The following is an 18,818-nucleotide window of genomic DNA, read 5'->3' as shown; positions in this document are numbered from 1 at the left end:
GTACTGCAGCATCCATTTAAATAAAAGGCTACAAAGTTGTCAGCACTTCTCTATACTTTCTCACACATTCATATAAGAAATTTCATCTAAGGCCTTCTTAAAAAAAAGTTTTATCTTGGTTTTAGACAAAAAAATAAAACAAGAAACGTTTAATTTTGACTAAAAAGTCAAAACTTGAGGAAACAAAGATGATTGGATCAACTGGTATGAGATAGACAAGTGTGAATTAATTTGCTTGAAGGTTATTTCTTCTATTGTGCTGGACCACTTCAAATATTAACAGCAATGCTAAAGAGCTATTAAGCAGAACTGCTAGAACAATTTATAATGCTGCATCACTACTGAAAGGAGATTTAAAGAACTGCATGTACATACAGGGATTTTCAGTACTCATTAACCCACTCAACAAAAACAGTAGGCATCAATGAAAACCTCTATAGTTTATAAAGAAATACTTGAGGCATAAGTGCAAAATATTAGTCTTTTTTTAAAAAAAAGAAAAGAAAAAAGAAAAGCTGTACCATCTTCAACAATGTCCTTACTGGGAAGAGATTGCCACCATTTAAAAAAGAGATTCTTTCACAAATGACTCTTCTAAAACAGAAAAAATACATTTGTTTTATGAACCAGATTCATCTTGCTGGAAACAAGATTAAAACCTTTATGGATCATCACTGTAATTTTGAAGCAGCTTTAAAAACTAGAGGCTCAAAGGCTATGTTTGTTCTTCACTGACTTGACTCAGGGAAACCAAGTTGTTCTCCCCACTGTCTTCAATCATTTCATTAAGGTCCATTTCATGGATTTCTTCATCGTACGATGTATAAATATTGCTCTGTACGTTGTCCTCACAGAAAATACATTCCTTAAAAGGAAAAAAAGAAACATTCAAAAGTCAAAGAAAAACAACTCTTTCCCAGTCACCTGTCCATTTCTACATGATGCGTGATTCCAAGACAACCCTTAGAACGGCGCTGCAGCTACACTAGACACAACCCACCCCTCCAGCTTCTCCCAGCCACAGCGATTTTATAACTCATAGTAAATCACCTTCGGTAATTGCAAAGTCTCCTGGAAGCAGTTACGCCACAGATCTTTGGAAATACTGAAATTTATATACTGAAATATGTATTTATACACAAAATCATGAAATTTCTGGATATACCTATACAGAATTTCAAATATTTATGGGTAGCTTTTAGAAATAAGGAGGTAGTTTTTCCTTTTCTGCTTGCTCATCCACTACTTGGACTATTCCACTGGAAAGAACACAACAGCAAATTAAATCAAGCCACAAGGCCCGGCATCAAAAAATGAATTAAACTGTTGCCCAGCATAACTAGCCAAACTTTCCTAGCGACAGAAACAGAGAGGCCTAGCAGAGGCAGCTAATCATTTAAGCATTGTCAGTAACGAAGTCATGAACTATTTTAAACTTACCGAATTAGCTACTGTTTTTGGCAATCCACCTTGCTGGATCCATGGATGAACTTCAATAAGCTCTCTTTTTTGTTCCTCTGTAAATTTTGGCTGTAGTTTCAGCATTTGCTTTAATTTCTGCTTATCTTCTTTTAAAACTGTTTCCAAATCTCTAAAATACAGTATATTTACAAGGTGAGCTACAGGAGTTTCTGGACTTAATACTTACATGAGGTTACATAGTCCAATACTAACATTCCTAAAGACTATTTTTGTTTTGGAACATTTAACTTAAGCTTTTAAAGGAAGAAAAAAAGGTATGGTTATTTTTCTGCATTTGCAGACAGCTTTAGTACATCTCTGCTCACTCACTGTCTATTCAAATATCAATGAAAACAGTTTTCCCAATAGCTATTCAAGCAGCACCACCAGTGAAACCACCAAGAGCTCCAGTTTTCTTCTGCTAGGAGACAATTCCAAGTTCCCCATCAACAAGAAGGACAACCGAAAACACACAGTTGCTGCACTAACAAAATACTAAAACAAGTAAAATGTACTTAAGTCAGTCATTAAGAATAAATTAAGCTTCAGGACAGAGAGGGAGAAAGTTAGAAAGCTTTTCTATTTAAGCAGCAAGAGTTCTTGTGTTTTTTTTTTTTTCTTTCCATATTGACACACTGATTCAGAGGCATTAAATGCTCAAAAAAAAAAAAAAAAAAAAAGGCTGTCAACCTCTATAGAAGATGACAACAGGAATCAGGTTTTAAAAAAGCCAGTATTGTTTCTTTTCCTTACAGTCACACTTATAACTGCTCTACACTATTGAAGTACGAATAATATTTTTGAGTGTTTTCATTAGAAGCCTTATTATTTTTAACTTCTAGTTCCTTTTCCTATTTGAATGGTAACTTCAGGAAAATGAAACATGTGGAAGCAAACCACCCGAGGAAAAAGCTACAGGGCAGACAGATTAGTGAATCACAGATGGTGACACTTCAAGGCCAACAGCCACAGAGCACAGTCCTTCCACACTGCAGACCCTCATCTGCCCTAAGCAGATGTGCAAGGAGCTATTAACCTATTAACTAGGCTGCAATAATTTGCAGGCAAGTAGTTACAAATCACAAGCTGTACACCAGCTTCAGCAAATCTAACAGTAATTTCTACTCAGTGCAACAGATGCAGAAGCACAGGTAAGATCCATCAAGCAATTCTTACATCTACCCTGTATATTACAGCAAGTCCTGCAAGAAGACATAAAAGGAAGCAAGGATTCTTCTTTGCACTGAGCTAAGCGTTATCATAAATTTGCTCTTGAAATTTCCACTGAAACAATAATTCATAATATAAACTCCCATCCCCACCCAACACATAAGCAGCTCATGAAGGACGATGAGGTTGGAATTACCGAGAAGGTATCTGGTAAGTCATCATAACAGTGTCATCTGTGTTGGCCATCAAAAGCCATATAGGATCTTGAAGGACATACTTAATGAAGTGCTCGCTTTCTTCTATTTCTGTCTTCATTTTGGTTTTATGATGATTTTCCGAGGAGTCAATGCTCCCAAAGTATTTGCTGGTATGACTAGTTTCGCTGCTACCTTTAAAGATAATTTTAAAAAATCATTATAAACCCAATACACAGATTGTTGATATTTTTCCTAAAACAAGACTAAGGAGTACTGAAAGTCTAAGTGCAATCACTTGGCTAAAAACATAAAAACATGCAACTTTGCTCAGAAAAAAAGCTGTTTTAGTATTTCCTGAGGCAAATCAACCAAACAAAAAACAAACAAACAAACAAAAAGCTAAATCCCCATTAAATTATGGCATAAAAATTTAACCAGTTTAACGATTGCATAGTCTGCAATGAAACACCAATGAGCACGATCCTTTCATCATCCTGTCTTGCCCATATTACATAGTTTTATCGATACTGCTTTAGATGGTTAGAAAAATCTATTTTACACACTGTACACATTGAAACAAATGTAGAAGTTCCATATTGCAGATCAAGTGCTAGATAAAGAAGAATCTCTCCCATTACTTAATAAAAAGCCCAAGAGAATTAAGCCATGAGAATTAAAGATTCTGATATAGAAGCACTTGACATTCGAGCACTTGATAGTGATATCCGCACCCCAACACTTCCAAACGCTGCCAGGGAAACTCTCTTCACTGCCACAGTTACCTGTCCTGCTCCCTGACATGCCGCAGCCGTTGGATCCGGAGCCCAGGGATTCAGCAGCTGCAGACACACCACTGCCTGACGAAGCTGAGCCCGTGCCTGAACACGCATCTTCCTGAAGCAGAATGTCAAGCAGGGCGCTGGACATGGAGAGCGCATCGCTATTCTGGGCATCCATCGGAGATTCGGCCTGCTGATGGGAAGGGAAACAAGAACCAGGATTATTTCATCACTACTCACATTTCATGTAATAACTATTAAGTGAAATGGATTTCATTTTTAAATGACTTAGATTGCACAGCAAAGTCTCCACGAGCTGTTAGCACTGACAGTAACTGTAGATTTTACTGATTTCTTACTGCAACAGAGGACCCAGATATGCTTAATATTAAAACCACTCCTGTTCCAATGGCTGCTCTCCTTTCAGGAGCAGTGAGTCCAGTTGTACTTTGGAACAACAGTACCAGATGCAGCAACCAAAAGCCATAATAATAATAATAATAATAATAATATTACAGTAATAAGCCATAGCAATGAAAGAAGGGAGAAAGGAGCAAATCCTAAAGGTTTAGGTTGCATCCTTATCCCATTAGACTTAGCATTTATAAAAGTAACTTACAGTAAAAAGACATTAATATTCATGTCATTAGTGTCATAGAAGTCTCCACAGAGGTATGACTCCACCTGAGGTTTATGTCACAAATTTTTGATTTGTTAAACAGATGCTCATAATTTACATGAGCAAGGAATCTCTAGGCATCTCTATCCATTAACTGTCCTAGTCCTGGCCCCCTGGGCATAGCTATCTAAAATAAACAAGCAACCATTAGCAGACTTACCGGTAAAGATCCCTTTCCACTACAATCATCCGTTGTCATGATTTTGCCGATAGCTCCTTCCTCACTTAAAGCCCCATGTAAGCCTGCAGCAGCTCCACTTTCGGCAGTTTTGGTGGTTTCTTCCAGTTGTAGGAGGTTCAGAGGAGAACTGCACCTTGACTGGAACAAGGGTGGGGAAGCCTGGTCGTGCGGCCCGACCGACTGTGGAGTGCAGGAACGGGACGGCTCGTTTCGTGCCTCGGTGACAGGAACCTTCTCACTCTCTGCTGGTGGATTGTAATGGAATGGCTGCGTTGGAAAAAACGCCTGTTGTGGGAAAGGGTTGGGGGCAGTGAATGGTGGCTGTGCTGGAAATACTGTCTGTGAGGAGAAGCTGGAATGGGCAGGAAAGTCTGGCTGGCTGTGGTAAAGGGTTTGAGGTAAGTTACTGTTCATCTCCGGGTACACATAGCTGGGGAGCACAAGAGCTACCACCGGTGTCATAAGGGGTGCAGAGAACTGGGATGGCTGCATAGGGCAGGGATTTCTGGAGTCTGGCAGCTGATTAAACCCAGGCAGCGGAGCCTCAGGAGCCGGCGGCACAGTCCCGGCTGCTGGAAAAACAGGAAGTGGATACGCAGGCATAACGGTTGGGAAAGACACGGCCGAATAGCTTGTCTGGGAAGTGTCTGAAGGTGACCAAGCTGTGGTATTTAAGCCCTGAAGAGGGAACCGATGGGGGAACTTGGTTCCAGAAGTGGTACTGTCTGAAGATTCCTGTGGTTTAATGCGTTTTGATTTCCTGTTTTTTCCACTTTTCTTCCAAGGCTGATCCACCCCAGAAGCACCATTTCTTTGTCCACGGCCACCTAGGACGGAAAAAAAAATAAAGGAAGAATCCTACTTGCAATCTGGTGACTGCCTTTCACTTGCTCATCTCTCAATGTTCAAAACTGTCGTTCTGGACTTCATATATCAGAACAGAACCATGAGGGCAAAGGCAAGGTTCACTCTAAACTATGCTGACACACTGAGGGAGGAAAGCAGAACTGCACAGAATCAGTTAAGGCTCAAACTTGGGCTGCCAACAAACACATCATTGCAAAGAGTAGCTCCCAGACAGGCAAAGTCCTCCCACAGTTACAAAGAAAGCAGTACTGGACATGGCTGAAAGCACTTCTGGAGAGCTCCACTCATACTGGCCCTTGCTCCAAAGGTGAAAATAAAAGAGAAGGAAAGGAGAGGAAATGGACATGAGAAGGATTTTCTGTGGGGATAAAGCATGCTAGCTACACAAAGTCTAGTAGGAAAAGCGTGGAACTTTATTTTAGGAGAAGTCTGCACCAAGTGACTCTCTTCCCAAGTGAACCCAAGTCTGTCTCCTTACAGACAGAGAGCAAATCATTAAAAAAGTTAAAAACTTGAACAATTTTGAATTCATCTAGGCTTTATCAAGAATTAACACATTAGAATTAAAGAAACCTGTTCTGGAATTGTTTAGATCTGCTATACTATCGAAACAAAAAATGCAAAATGAAGGCCTGCAGAAAGTGCTTGACACTGGCTAACTTGTGTTCCAAGCAGAGTCGGGACTGTACTAAGCACTTCTGAAAAATGCTATTATGAGTTCTTGGCTCTAACAAACAAGATTATCTCTCTACTTCAGACAATCTGCTCTGTTCCCAGCCCTCACTGGCCACATTCTGGCCAACCTGCCAGACCTGATGGCATCCAGACCATTATCAATGAATTGAAACTGATGGCAGTGAGCAGCCAAATTGGTTTGGATACAGTTTTCCCCTAAGGACCTGTTGAGGGAATCCCACAAAAGGAAAGGCAGAAGTAAAAGAAAAAAGCAAGGAAGGACCAGGACAAATATGAAGATATATACTTTTACCCTTTCATACTGGATATGTGGGAGCAGTCACTTAACGAACTAACAAAATTAAAACAGCAGTTATTACATGAACAGCTGTATTCCACTCAAACCTCAAGCAAGACGGCCACTAGAAAGTGTTGCTGGGAATTTAAAACTGGAATGCAAGTGTCACTAGGCACAAACACCCCACAATACAAATGCAACTACCATCTTAACAGGATTCCCTTCCTTTGTAAAGTCATGTTTAATCATGAAAGTTATTTTCATACCACGTTCAGTAGGACGTCCTTTGGGTTTATCTTGTAAGTAGTAACTGCAGTGGGACTGGAAAATATTGAACTTCTTGATTTCTTTAAACTTATTCAAAAAGCTCTGCTCTTCTTTTTGAGTATGCACTGCAAGGACTTCCTTAGTAAGCCCTAGTTTTTTAAATGACTCCTTTTCCTGGTTTACATGCACAGAGCTGGATGGAGGGGCAAGAAGTTGGCCATCCAGGAGTTCTGCTCCACCAGGACCATCTTCTATCATTTCTAAACAGAAATAGGGAGAAAAAACACACATGCAAAAAAAATTAAGTTTAAAAACTCTACATGCATTTTGAAACTATTAGAATCCCATAGCAATTCCGTTGTAAATTTAAAATAGAAATTATGTCCCTCTGTTTCATTTCCATAGGGACATAATAGCTATAAGAAAATGTAAATCACCAACAGGTACTAGTTATTTCAACATTTGAAGTTTAAAACTAGTAGCAATTACCATTTTGGAGAAAAATGTCATTATCAAAAAGCATACCTAATTCAGGTTGTGGCTTTTTGTCTCCAACATGCACAATGGTGCTACTGTAGCTGCACTGACTTGTGAGAGATACAACACTTTCTGGTTTGCCAGGCAAAGCCAGAGAGGTTAAGTGAGCACCAACTACTGGCGGGGCACTTGATTTATCAGATGCCTTCAACACAGCAGGGTCTATAAAAAAATAAAAATGTTAATAAAAAAAGATTATAATAGATCATAATTTACTAAAGGTAAATATGAGCAAATCAAAGTAATATGTTGCTAGGATTGTAGAGGCTAAACTGTTGTTGGCAAGACAGGAAGTAAACTTTTTACTCGACTTTGTGCATTTGACCAGAAACACCTTCGGAACGAAACAATTCCTGGGCCATCACAGCTGGTCCGCTAATCTCAGGCAAAGCCAAAGTAGATGGTTTAAAGAAAAACTCCCGGCCCTTTCCTCAGTTTTCTCCTCCTTTGATGGCACAATTTCAGAAAAAAAGCTTCTATATCCTAAGCCTAAGACCTCCTAGCTCCAAGCTTGTTGTACACTAATCTCATTAAGTGGTTATCCCAACAGTTTTGTTCTGAGCATCTGCCTATTTAGGACCATTCAATTGAAGGCCATAGTCAATAACTCAGCAGACGCCACACCAGTGCCTCACAAAATAGCATCAGAGCATTTCTTCTTCTGAGGAAGGAAGACTTGGTGTAATTCAGACCTCAAGTTTGCCTCTGTACATTATAAAACAATCACCAATTGCACCTATTCAGTATTTTATTTTGGGGAATTCTTGCAAAGGCATATTGTAGCACGCAGCCGAATAATTAAAAAAAGAAAAAAAAAACATAGTATCACAGACAGACCTCCCAAGGGTTGTATAGTATTGTCAGCTGTTTTTGGTTCATGAACACCAGCATTCAGTGATGCAACATTCGATGAAGGTTCACATTTTCTCTTTGAGGTACCAGGCACGTTACAACTCTCCAAATACCTAAAACATGAAGAGTTAGCAAAATTAGAGATGCAATAGCTAATTGATATCTCTTCAGTCTAGAGGTCAAGAGCAGTTATATAAAGTAGTTGCTTACCTGATGACACTGTCCAAACAGCTAATCTGTTGATAAGAATATACAGGCTGTTCCTTCCAAGCTAGCTCCTCAGTACCCACATTTTTAGGAGCAGCTGAGACTGTAGTATCCTTTCCCGTCACATCTTTAACACCACCTCCAGGACCGCTTTGTTTTTCTATTTAAAAAGAAAAAAGAAAAAAAAAAAGAAAAAAAAGGAAAATATACTGTTATTGTGTATTAATCCTTGCAAAATCCTAAAAGCAATAGTAAAACAGTAGATTTTGAGATTCATATCTATTTAACAGATCAAAAGTTGGGCTCAGTACAGCAAGATGTCTTAAGCTAATACTAATGTCTTACCTGCAAAAGGCTCTCTTTTCTGTTCCAGTTTTGCTTTACTGTCAGTGAAGATATGTTGTCCCTTATTTTTGACCTTACGGGCACCTTGAGAAGTCTCCTGAAAAAAGACCATCAGAAATAATTATTAGGAAAATCTGTCCTCAGATGTCAGGCATATTGACTTCTTCATAAGCTTTACCCAGTGTTAGCTAACAGCTGTGTAAAAGTTACTCTGATCGTGGCAGTCCTCATATATATAGTTTTATGGTCTATCAGCAGAATATTGGGAACTAGAAAGAGAAGAAACTTAAAATTTGGCTTCTTTAATTTAATATTTTGTTTAGAACGACTTCAGTAATGCATCTTTAAGTTTTCATGCTTTCCTATCAATAAGAGTTCAGAGAACAAAACAATATAAACCAGAGTAAACAAAGTATTACTGCTAAAACTGAACTTTTCCTGCTGAGAGTTTAAGCAAGCACTGCCAGGATGCTGTTGAACTATGCTTTACTACAACAGTCTTCATTATCTGTAGATATAGTGAAGAACTAAAGGCTCGTGCCTGTCTCTCAAAAACAAGACCTCCTTGAGCCTTTTTTGTCTATATAATTCTAAAATTTAAACACGTATCTGTTAAAACACCCAGAGACTTCATCCATCCAAGACTCAAAGCAGGAAAGCAACCACCTGGGCAAGTGAGCCAGTCTGCCACGCACAAACACAAAGCTCAGGCTTGGGGGATTTTGCCTATGAGCTCTGACATAGCTCATGTTCCTTTCCTTTCCTTAGAAAAGAGTAGAGGAAAATACTGACTTTCAGAAATTAAACTCAGCTCTACAGGGCTACAACAAAAACTAGGCAAAGTAACCCAATTCTAAGAGTAGAGATGTTAGAAGACAGTGCAGCTTCTTTGACCGCATTAACATTCAGCACACTACTGTCTGTCTCTTGTTTACTTTGACTATGCAATAAAACAAAAAGTTACATCTTGCTACCAATCAGATGTAGGGATTGTCTGATCTACAGTAATACTAAATTTTCAGTTATGTTAAACTGAAAAATAATCAAACATTTTAAAAAGCTTTTATTATTTTTTGTGACGACCAAATACTTGAATAAGAAAAACTCAAACACCTACTGGTTTATCCTTATGAGCATCTTCATTGTTATTTCCTGTGCTGTCACTGGATGATGCCACACTCATTAAGTGCTCGTGTGAGCCATTGCTACCCAAACTTCCATAGCCACTGGATCCACTGTTGTGTACGGGCTGTTAACAGCAACAACGTGTTATACATTATGTACGCACACAATCATACACACAAACACACTCCTTTGCACGCCAGCTTCAAATAAAATTGGAATAAGGAAACTGCTAATAAGACAACATAAGGATTTTTTTTTTTTTACTGTCTTCATAGAGGCATAAAAAAATCACTTAAAACATCATATACAGCTTTTAAGATAGCTCAGTAAATCACATCCAATAACCAGGAGAGAGAATTATTTCCAGGAATGAAACTCTAAAAATCTACCACTGTGCTGGGATTTAATCTATAGTGCTAGATTTTTTTTTTTTTTTTTTTTACCCAGTAGAGTGATAGATTTTTAAAACAGCACCTAAAGACAAATGCTCTTCCTTCAGTGGAGGATTAAAAGGGGAACATGAAAACATGTTCTGTACCTGCAGTAATAGCCGATATATTTGCTCAGTGATTTCCTGAACACTGGGATGAAGGATTCTATCCTCTGTATAGTTGGGAGCAGCAAAGACATCTTCATTTAAAGGACCCCTGCATAAAACAAACATATCCCCACCAGTTACAAAAGCATGTACTTCAGTAACAAAGAAATCACGATTTCAGTTTATTACCAAATACATTGTAAATAAACACAACCTTATTCTTACTCTGTTAAATCTTACTCTGTTGCAAATTGGGAAAGTTGCTATCTGCTAAGATACATATCCTTGCTCACTTGGAGCCCCATTTCTGTTCTGAGGAAATTCTTGACAATATTGTCAAAACTTGCAGTACTTCAAGTTTCTTCTTAAAGCAGTTAATACCTTATAATACACACTTGCAACCATGAAACCCAAATACAGAAATAAGAGGCAGCAATTTGAATTTGTGATTTCTTCCTATAAACCTCTTGTAGTCTCAGTTAAGGACTATTGGGTAAGCTTAGGGAAAAAGATACAAAATTCTAGTAATTTATAGACTTACGTCCGAACTTTGTGTCTTCCAATGATAAATGAAACTTTTCGACTCCAAGGATTGATGAAACTGGACCAGCTAGTGTCCATAGTTATATAATCTCCATTTCTAGTGCAAAACCTAATTGGTGAATAGTCAAAAGGTTGTCCTCCATACTGAAGTACTGTAATAAGTGATTAAAAGAAAGCAGTTTAGTATCTGTCGGCCAAAAAAAAACACTTAGCAATTTATGATTTTACAGTGACATCTACCAGGCTAAAGGGACTTTCATAATATCCTAGACTATGCCAGCGAATTAACAGCACAACACAGCAAGCCAAGGAAAGACGACTGAAGACAGGTTAATAAGTCAGCATTGCCAGGATGTCTCATGTTTTCTCTGCCATACTACCTATGAACCTAGAAACGCTACCATTGAGATAATGCTTATCATTACATTCTCAGGACAGTTTTCTTAAAGTATGAGGTATTCTTGTATTGTCATTATTTACAGCAGTCATTTATCTTTCATATCAAATCTCAAATTGAATCATTCTTCATTTTCATGAGTTTGCAATAAGGAACAAGCTGTAGAGTTAAGGAGTATTTCACCATTGCTTTACTTGCCAGAAGAGTCAGGCTCAGTATTAATTATTACCTCCACCCCAGAAAATGTTTTTAATCAATACTATTAATTCTTAGAAATAAACAATACTTAAGACAATAAAAATTGACTTACTTTTTTTGTGAATTGCTAGCATTAAGGGTCTGTCATTCGGGTGAAGATGCACCAAGACTGGCGTTCCTATTAAGTCCTGAGGTAGGTATCCCAACAGAGGTACCGCTCTGGGGAGATTAAAACAAACAACAATATATATATAAATATATATATATAAATATATATATACACACACACACACATTAAGTGTACATTTATTTTTTAAAGAGATCTCCATTTCAAGTCTTCTTCACTACTTTTTTTCTTTATTAACAAAGAAAAATGTGGCATACAACAGTGCTAGATTAATAGCAGAAGTGCTCTTTGAGCAAGGCTCTTTCAAATCGTTTCATATGTGTTCAGACCAAGTCAAGGAGTTGGTCACAGCATTTCTCCAGTCTTTTCCATGCTGCCCTGCTCTGGAGGATGCTTACCCTAATTTTGAAAGCGCATTAGTAAAGTTTAATCTCATAAAATTCTCATGCAAGTAAGTAGTACCCCCAACGTATGGGCTGCAAGCCAGGGGATAAGGATCACACAGAATTACTATAGCAGAACCAACAGCATAGTTGGCTAAGGCTCAAGAAAACTCATAGGCAGGTTAGGAGTTTATCTCAAAGGAGTTGCAAGAAAAGAAACTTCTTAATTAAAATATTCAGAGATTTAAATCATGTTGATAGTTTCCTACATGTTACCAGTAACATGAAACTGTTTTTATCGACCAATTAGATCGTTTAACCTTAAGTACGCAAAAAGCATAAAAAAGAGTGAGCATTCGCTAATGTCAGATGGCCTCTTACCCTGACAGCTAACCTCCAAAAACCTATTTTGACCAAGTATTAAATTGTACCAAATCACACAATCTTGAAACACATTTAAAAATGCTGCCCATAAATGTGCTTAAACTCCATATAAAAAAAAAAAAATCTGTTTTCTTCCACTTCTTGCAACTTTGTGGTAATCCTAACAGAAGTCAGGTAGAATAGATAAAATATTTTTTACTCTTTGAACTCCCCCCCCCCCCCGCTTCTTTTTGTTTTGCACTGCTCTTTTCCTTTGCTTCCTGCTTTTTGGAAAACACCCATTGTGCTCATCTCTGTCCATGGAGATTTTCAGACCTTGTCCAGCTGGGCTAACAAAAACCTGGACAACAGACACGCTTAAAGAATGAGATTGGAGCAGAGGCTCCCAGCTGTCCTTTCCAACCAGCTCTTCTGTGATCATACAACAGTCTATTTGAGAATACATAATTTATTATCTACTAGAAGCAGTAGCTCATCATTATGCTTCCTCATGATGAATAACTTGAAAAATAATTCAGAGTTGAAGTAATAAATTTGTTTCATGAATGCAAATGCACATATGGTAAGAGAATGGCTGATGAGGTCAGGCAACAAGTTTGTCTTGTGTTTGATAAAATGTCATTTAAAGAGTCAAAACAGCATGCAATAAGAACTCTCCTTATGTTCTTATTGCAAATTAAAATGCCAGGAAACTACTTCCATTTCCTCCATTAAGATTTCTCTATTGTGAGCTATACACAAGTTCTTTAAAAGAGAAAGAAAAAGATGTTATACCCACCAATATCAAATTCTGAAGATAGAATTTAAGGAAAATATTTACTTGTACAGAGCACATTGAATGCAAAGATCCATTTCCAGCAGTAAGACCAATAAACATTTTTGCAACCTCCAGACACACACTGATCACAGTACAAACCTTTTTGTGCCAATCTAGTAACAGTTTCAGAGTTACATTATTAATTCACACTAGCCAGCAGGTATTCCACTGTATATTTCCAAATTCTAGGCTCAGGTTTCTCAGAGAACTTACTGTAGTAGTATTATAGCTTGAGAACAATAAGCAGCTCCATACACATATCTTTATAAATGGTTATCTGGACACTAATACTCTCAGGAGTTAAATAATGAAAAATAAAAATCACCCGCACAGGTTGAGAAGACAGAAAGCAAGGTCCTCCCCTCAGACTGAGGTGTCATGGACCCTCACTGATGGTGAATGTGTAAAGACATGTGAGACTCAGCACTGACACCAGACTAATATGCAAGATGTTCCCACAGTGACAGCCACAGAGAAGGGATTTCTCATTGACTAAATAGCTCTTCTGTAAACACAGCTTTAGCTGTAAACTATATACATCACAGAAAAAAAAAGTCAGCATTACACTGTCTTCTCTGCACACTAAACCACAGTGTCTGTACAAGGCAGACAAAAATAGCTGTACATGTTCACCTTGACGCTGACACTTGCTCGTGCTGATTAGCCATTGTATTGTGCTCTTCCACTGCAATCTCTAAGAGCTACTTCTTGCAACTCTTGTTTAAGCAAAACAAAATAAATGAACAGAAACACACACATGTTGACGTTATACTTATGGTCCTGACCACCCGTTTTTGGATATGACACCAACTAAAACTATGAACACAGTAGTTTCAACTCAGAACACAAAAGATAATCCATTTATCAATGCAATTAATGTTGCAGTAAAATAAACAAACATTCTCACATCTCTAGCCATATCTGGGTGGGCAGGAGAAAATGACTGCAGCTTATGGGTTGCTAAAAATCAGGATAAACTTATAAGAAGTTTGTTGGTACAGGAATTTTCCTGCCTGTGGGGCTCATTCATGGAATTTATGCCCAAAGTTATCTCAGACGTAAGGAAAACCGAAAAACAAGTTTTTAAAAGGCAAACAGCTTTCCATATAAAGACCACAGCACATCTATTTTCATGCTTAGTGAAATTGGAAGAGGTTTTTTGTGTGTTAAATTCTCTTCACTAACACCAAAAATTTTTAGCAACCTAGATCTTAACTAGATCCTGCAGAGGACACTTGATAGCTTGTTCATCAGTAATTTAGGAAACAGTATTTCTAATAATTTACCTTTCATCTACATCTTGAAACAAACAGGTTGGTGTATGTGTAGTTGTAAAAATTCTTTTGTCAGGAGGAATTCTGGGTGCTGAGAGAAAAATAAAAATAGATTAATAATGAACTTTTGCATAAAGAGAATCATTTAAGGCACATGCTTCCATTTAAATGCTGAGTATAATCTCAAAATCTGTCTGTCAAAAAGCATGTACAAAAGCAGCTTGCTAGCTCCAGCCCTCTCAGCAAGGGCAGGGAACAGCACCAATTAACTTCCCCATTCGCAACATTAAAGATCAGTGACAGCAACTCACACAGTTGGCTATCTTGGGCTGAAATCAAGCTGCGTTGCATTGCATACATATTCCTGTCGAGTTTTTATTTTCACGAAACCAAACTAGTCTTTGTATGCTGAAGAATTTACCTTCATAACCAGAGTGCACTTTTTCTGCCAGCAGCACACAGCAAAGCTGGTCCTCTGCTATCTCCGGGTCTTGCACTTTGATAAGGTACGGAGTCATCCGAAACGGGTGATAGCAAATCTCATTCTCACGCTCCTTCCCTGCACTGTTAAATAGATTGATTTATTATTTCAACAGATACATTAAAACTTTGTTTAGCATAAAATGAATCTATTGTAAATGACAAGGCTGAAGGATGGCTCCTAAAAGGAGTGACCAAGAACTTAGAGTTCTGATTTCCTGTCTGTAGAGTATGATCTAATTCCCATGGCATCATTGGCATACCAACTGCAATAGAGATCACATTTTATTTTGGACAGTAGAAAGGACAAAAATCCATATATGCTTTAAATGCTACATTTTATGAAAGACAAGGAAAAAAGATGACACCCACCCACTTTCATATCAATTCTCATCCACAAAGGCAGCCATTAAGTCAGTTATACTTTATAACTACAACATATCTCAGTACACAAAAACCTTTACTCAATATTTATTCTGATCTAAAAAGAAAAAAGACCTAGAAGTTCATACATATTATCATAGTTGTCTGCTTAATATGAATCTGAATCATAGTAATGAAAATACCAGCCATTTAGATAGGCACTAGAAAAAAAAAGTTCCAGGTGTAGTACCTTTTACACAAGCATAGCTTTTGCAACCCATGTAGTTGCTTTTTGCTCTAGTAAACACCACCACCTGCAGTATTTTTACAGGGCATTCATTCAATCCAGTTCTGGCAATCTCAAATTCCTTTAAAAAAATACTCAGACTTTAATGGTATTTATTTACTCCAGAATAATAGGAGCCACAACTTCTCCTTTCTGAAATTGCTACTGGAGTGGCAACAGGCTGTAAGAAATTAAATTGTAAAAGAAAAGCAGAAGAAAGAATAAGTTGCTAGCGTCTCCCAAATAAAGCAATGGAAGGGAGGGAAGACAGGAAAAGGAGAAAGAAAAATAAAAACACAACTGCAGTACCTAGCGGCTGAGGAAAACACAAATCAAGCTACCCTCAAATACATTTCTTCACTGAACACTTGAGATAAATTTGAGATTTGCCCTTAGTCTTGTAGAAAGAAAGATTGTGTGAGGTGCTAAACACAGCAGTACAACTAACACGGGCTGAAGACTTCCACAGCCATAGGAGATACTGTGTTAGCCTCATTTGTTGTGCAAAAGTCAACATTTAAACTGATTAACTTCTAAGAGGCAGCTTCCTGAAAGTGTCCTGCAGTTCTCTGCAGTGTCTACAAGTTAAATAACTACAGAGCATGACATACGTTTCATCTTTTATTCATAGTATAGAAAAGTATGAAACTTAAGTGAAATACTTCTGTATTGAACAGTTTCATAATGTAATATTAAAACTCATCATAATCCTATCATCTTACCTGATGCGACAGAAGAAAGACTTCTCTTCCATGCAGTCCTGGGTGGAAGACTCTAGAAATATTAAATATTGCATAACAAGTTACAAAATGATTATAAGATCACCATGTTTAAGACATTTCGTCTCCATCAGAACAACAACAAAAAGACCAAATTCTTTACAATCTTTCACGAGCCCCAAAGCCTTCCTTTTCAAAACACAACTCAGTGAAAAATTTCTTTATACATGTAGATTTTGCAGTAAATAACTTGCTAAAAAAATATATACTTTATAGGCAACTAAACTTGCATACCATGTGGACACTGAAGCTTAGCGTGAGAATCACAGCTGCTTGCTTATTAAGCCTTCTGCCAAAACCACTCCTAAACAGTGCTCTAGCTTGAGCTGTTTACCCATTAGATTTTCTGCTATAATTTATAGCGTTGACCTAAAATATTAGATTAGTCAAGAACCACAGCTGAGTCTCTTTCCTAAAGGGGCACTAGGACAGCTAGATCAAATCCACTTATCAAGCCCGGCAGCACCTTTTCATCAAGGCTTCCCCCATCTTTTAAACTCCTTTCCCTCCTTTTCAAGGGGAGACTTTGCAGACTGCTTTTTAAGGCAAGCTCCAGTCTTTAACAGCTCCAAAAGGCCCAAGTGTGTAATATCTGTAAATATTACATTCATTTTAGCCAATACACAGGATGAGGTACTGCAGTTCTGCTAGCTTCATTTTAGAAATTTGAAGTTATGCATAAATGGGACAAATATTTGTTTCAGAAAAAAAAAAAAAAAACACACACACACGCAATCAAACAGCATCCACAACAAATGACTAACTGGCACCATATGGTCTAAATTCAGCATCAAGATTGCTTCAAATTGGAGGTTGGACTAGACACCTCTGTGTGTCTGCTAGCCTATATGATTGTAAGGCTGTTTAATATCAGAAACACTTGATATACATTTTTGTTGGTAGTGTTCTCAAATTAAACAAGACCCACACAAGGCTTAACTTTACAGACTTGGTAAACAAAGGATGAGAATTTCAAACATTTATAGCAGACCATGTATTTTAATGTTTGCTTAAAAATTGGCAGATTTTTTTCCGTTTCTAAAAGCTGCAACTACACTAATAAAACAATCTTCCCCCAAACAAATATGAAGTGCCCAAAAATAACTGCGATGTTTTACTACTAATTTGCTTAACAGCATTTTTTTAAAACTAAAAGAACAGAGATACAATTACACTAGTTTAATAAGCTGCAGGGTTAAGTACATGTTTCTTCACTGCAATCAAGTATCCTGTATGCAAGCTATAATTATAATTTGAATATAATCAATAATTTAAGAACATTGAGTATTATCCTCATTATATTTCAAGAAATGAAGTTTTAAAGGTCTATGGTCATTTGACTACAACAAAAAAGGGGAAAACAAACTCACTATTCAGTGTAAATATCTACTTTGTTTCCATTCATCAACTGGATCAAAGAGGGCCCTGAACTAAATAACATCCTTTAGAAGATTTCTAGCCACCAAACAAGCCTTGCTAATTCATACAAGCACACTATACACCCGGAATCCTTCAGAGTTGTCCTAATCACACAGGTGTATTATACCTCCAAGAAGTGTCAGAGAAGGATGGCAGGACATCCAAAAAAACATATATATATATATATATATATATATATATATATATATATATATATATATCCCCCATGTCCTGCCACAGTTTAAATATTTACATCCGCAGAACTGGAAGAAAGTTAGGAGAATTATCTGAAACTGAAACCACTCACCAGCTCTATTGCAAATATTCCACGATGGCAATCTATATGGCGTAGTGGAGGTGTAGAACACGCTGACATCCTGAGGCGCCAGGAACTCCACAAATTTGGCATTTTTAAAATAACCTCTCTTACAGCGGAGAATAGAAGCAGCTTGATCAGAGATATACAAGATTTTCCCAGTAATCAAGGACACAGCTACAGCAAACATATCCTTAAAGAAAAAAAATCTCAGATTATTCAGACAGTTTAAAACATCCTTAATCTAATGCATACTGTTTAGGGAAGAAAATAGACTCAAAAGTATCCCCCAGTCCTAGCTGTACAGTAGACTCCCTATTTATTTTACCTTGTAGGCAACCTTTGTTGCTGAGAGCTTAAAGTAGGGGTTTTTTCATTTGTTTTCATTTTTTCCCTATATTTATGGAACCCCAACATCACCCCATTATTTCACTCATTTCAGAAGCTCATACATTCAAGTAGAGGCTTCAGAAATTACATATATATATTCACTATATATGTACACACATACACACACACATATATATAATGGAAGGCAGTCTCATAAATTTAGATAAACCATTTTGGATTAATCCATAAATAAGTGGGAGGGTGAAACCTCAGACTATCATTTTACCGCTGGGCTTACATTGATCATCTAGAAGACACTACCCCTGGATCATACAAGGATCCTACACCAGCTGTAAGAACTAGACAAATGGCACTGAAGAGGACCCCAAGCTATAACGGTACAAATGCTTTGATCATTTTTCAGTTACATGAACACAAATTGGAATATTTTCAATATACCAGAATAATGTCTAGTCTTAAGGATAAGCTAAGAAAGACAACAAAGTCTCTCAGAGCATTTAAGTGCGAGAATGTTAATATGTAT

The 18,818-nt window shown here is 37.5% G+C and overlaps 1 protein-coding gene across 3 annotated transcripts in view; it reads right to left on the bottom strand.

The window, feature by feature from the left end:
* Nucleotides 1–498: 498 nt before the first annotated feature.
* PER2 (period circadian regulator 2) overlaps nucleotides 499–18,818 on the bottom strand; it is a 31,256-nt gene continuing 12,936 nt past the window's right edge. For 2 of the 3 annotated variants that reach the window (XM_088530213.1, XM_088530214.1), the window contains exons 9-26: nucleotides 17,936–18,137; nucleotides 16,153–16,204; nucleotides 14,723–14,865; nucleotides 14,314–14,392; nucleotides 11,429–11,535; nucleotides 10,720–10,873; nucleotides 10,179–10,287; nucleotides 9,633–9,764; nucleotides 8,516–8,612; nucleotides 8,174–8,330; nucleotides 7,949–8,076; nucleotides 7,100–7,273; nucleotides 6,574–6,834; nucleotides 4,447–5,294; nucleotides 3,611–3,800; nucleotides 2,828–3,020; nucleotides 1,441–1,591; nucleotides 499–865 (exon numbers count right to left, since the gene is read on the bottom strand). In XM_088530213.1, the coding sequence (XP_088386339.1) occupies nucleotides 716–865; nucleotides 1,441–1,591; nucleotides 2,828–3,020; nucleotides 3,611–3,800; nucleotides 4,447–5,294; nucleotides 6,574–6,834; nucleotides 7,100–7,273; nucleotides 7,949–8,076; nucleotides 8,174–8,330; nucleotides 8,516–8,612; nucleotides 9,633–9,764; nucleotides 10,179–10,287; nucleotides 10,720–10,873; nucleotides 11,429–11,535; nucleotides 14,314–14,392; nucleotides 14,723–14,865; nucleotides 16,153–16,204; nucleotides 17,936–18,137 (3,327 nt within the window). In that variant the 3' untranslated portion in view covers nucleotides 499–715. The remainder of the gene's footprint in view (nucleotides 866–1,440; nucleotides 1,592–2,827; nucleotides 3,021–3,610; nucleotides 3,801–4,446; nucleotides 5,295–6,573; nucleotides 6,835–7,099; nucleotides 7,274–7,948; nucleotides 8,077–8,173; nucleotides 8,331–8,515; nucleotides 8,613–9,632; nucleotides 9,765–10,178; nucleotides 10,288–10,719; nucleotides 10,874–11,428; nucleotides 11,536–14,313; nucleotides 14,393–14,722; nucleotides 14,866–16,152; nucleotides 16,205–17,935; nucleotides 18,138–18,818) is intronic. The other variant, XM_088530215.1, reaches the window with a different exon arrangement.

The sequence above is a fragment of the Tinamus guttatus genome, unplaced genomic scaffold (assembly GCF_059628265.1).
Source record: "Tinamus guttatus ecotype Peru unplaced genomic scaffold, ASM5962826v1 Tinamus_guttatus_pri_ptg000364l, whole genome shotgun sequence".
Lineage (NCBI taxonomy): Eukaryota > Metazoa > Chordata > Aves > Tinamiformes > Tinamidae > Tinamus > Tinamus guttatus.
The sequence above is the reverse complement of the archived record's forward strand: the minus strand, read 5'-3'. Positions and strand labels throughout refer to the sequence as shown.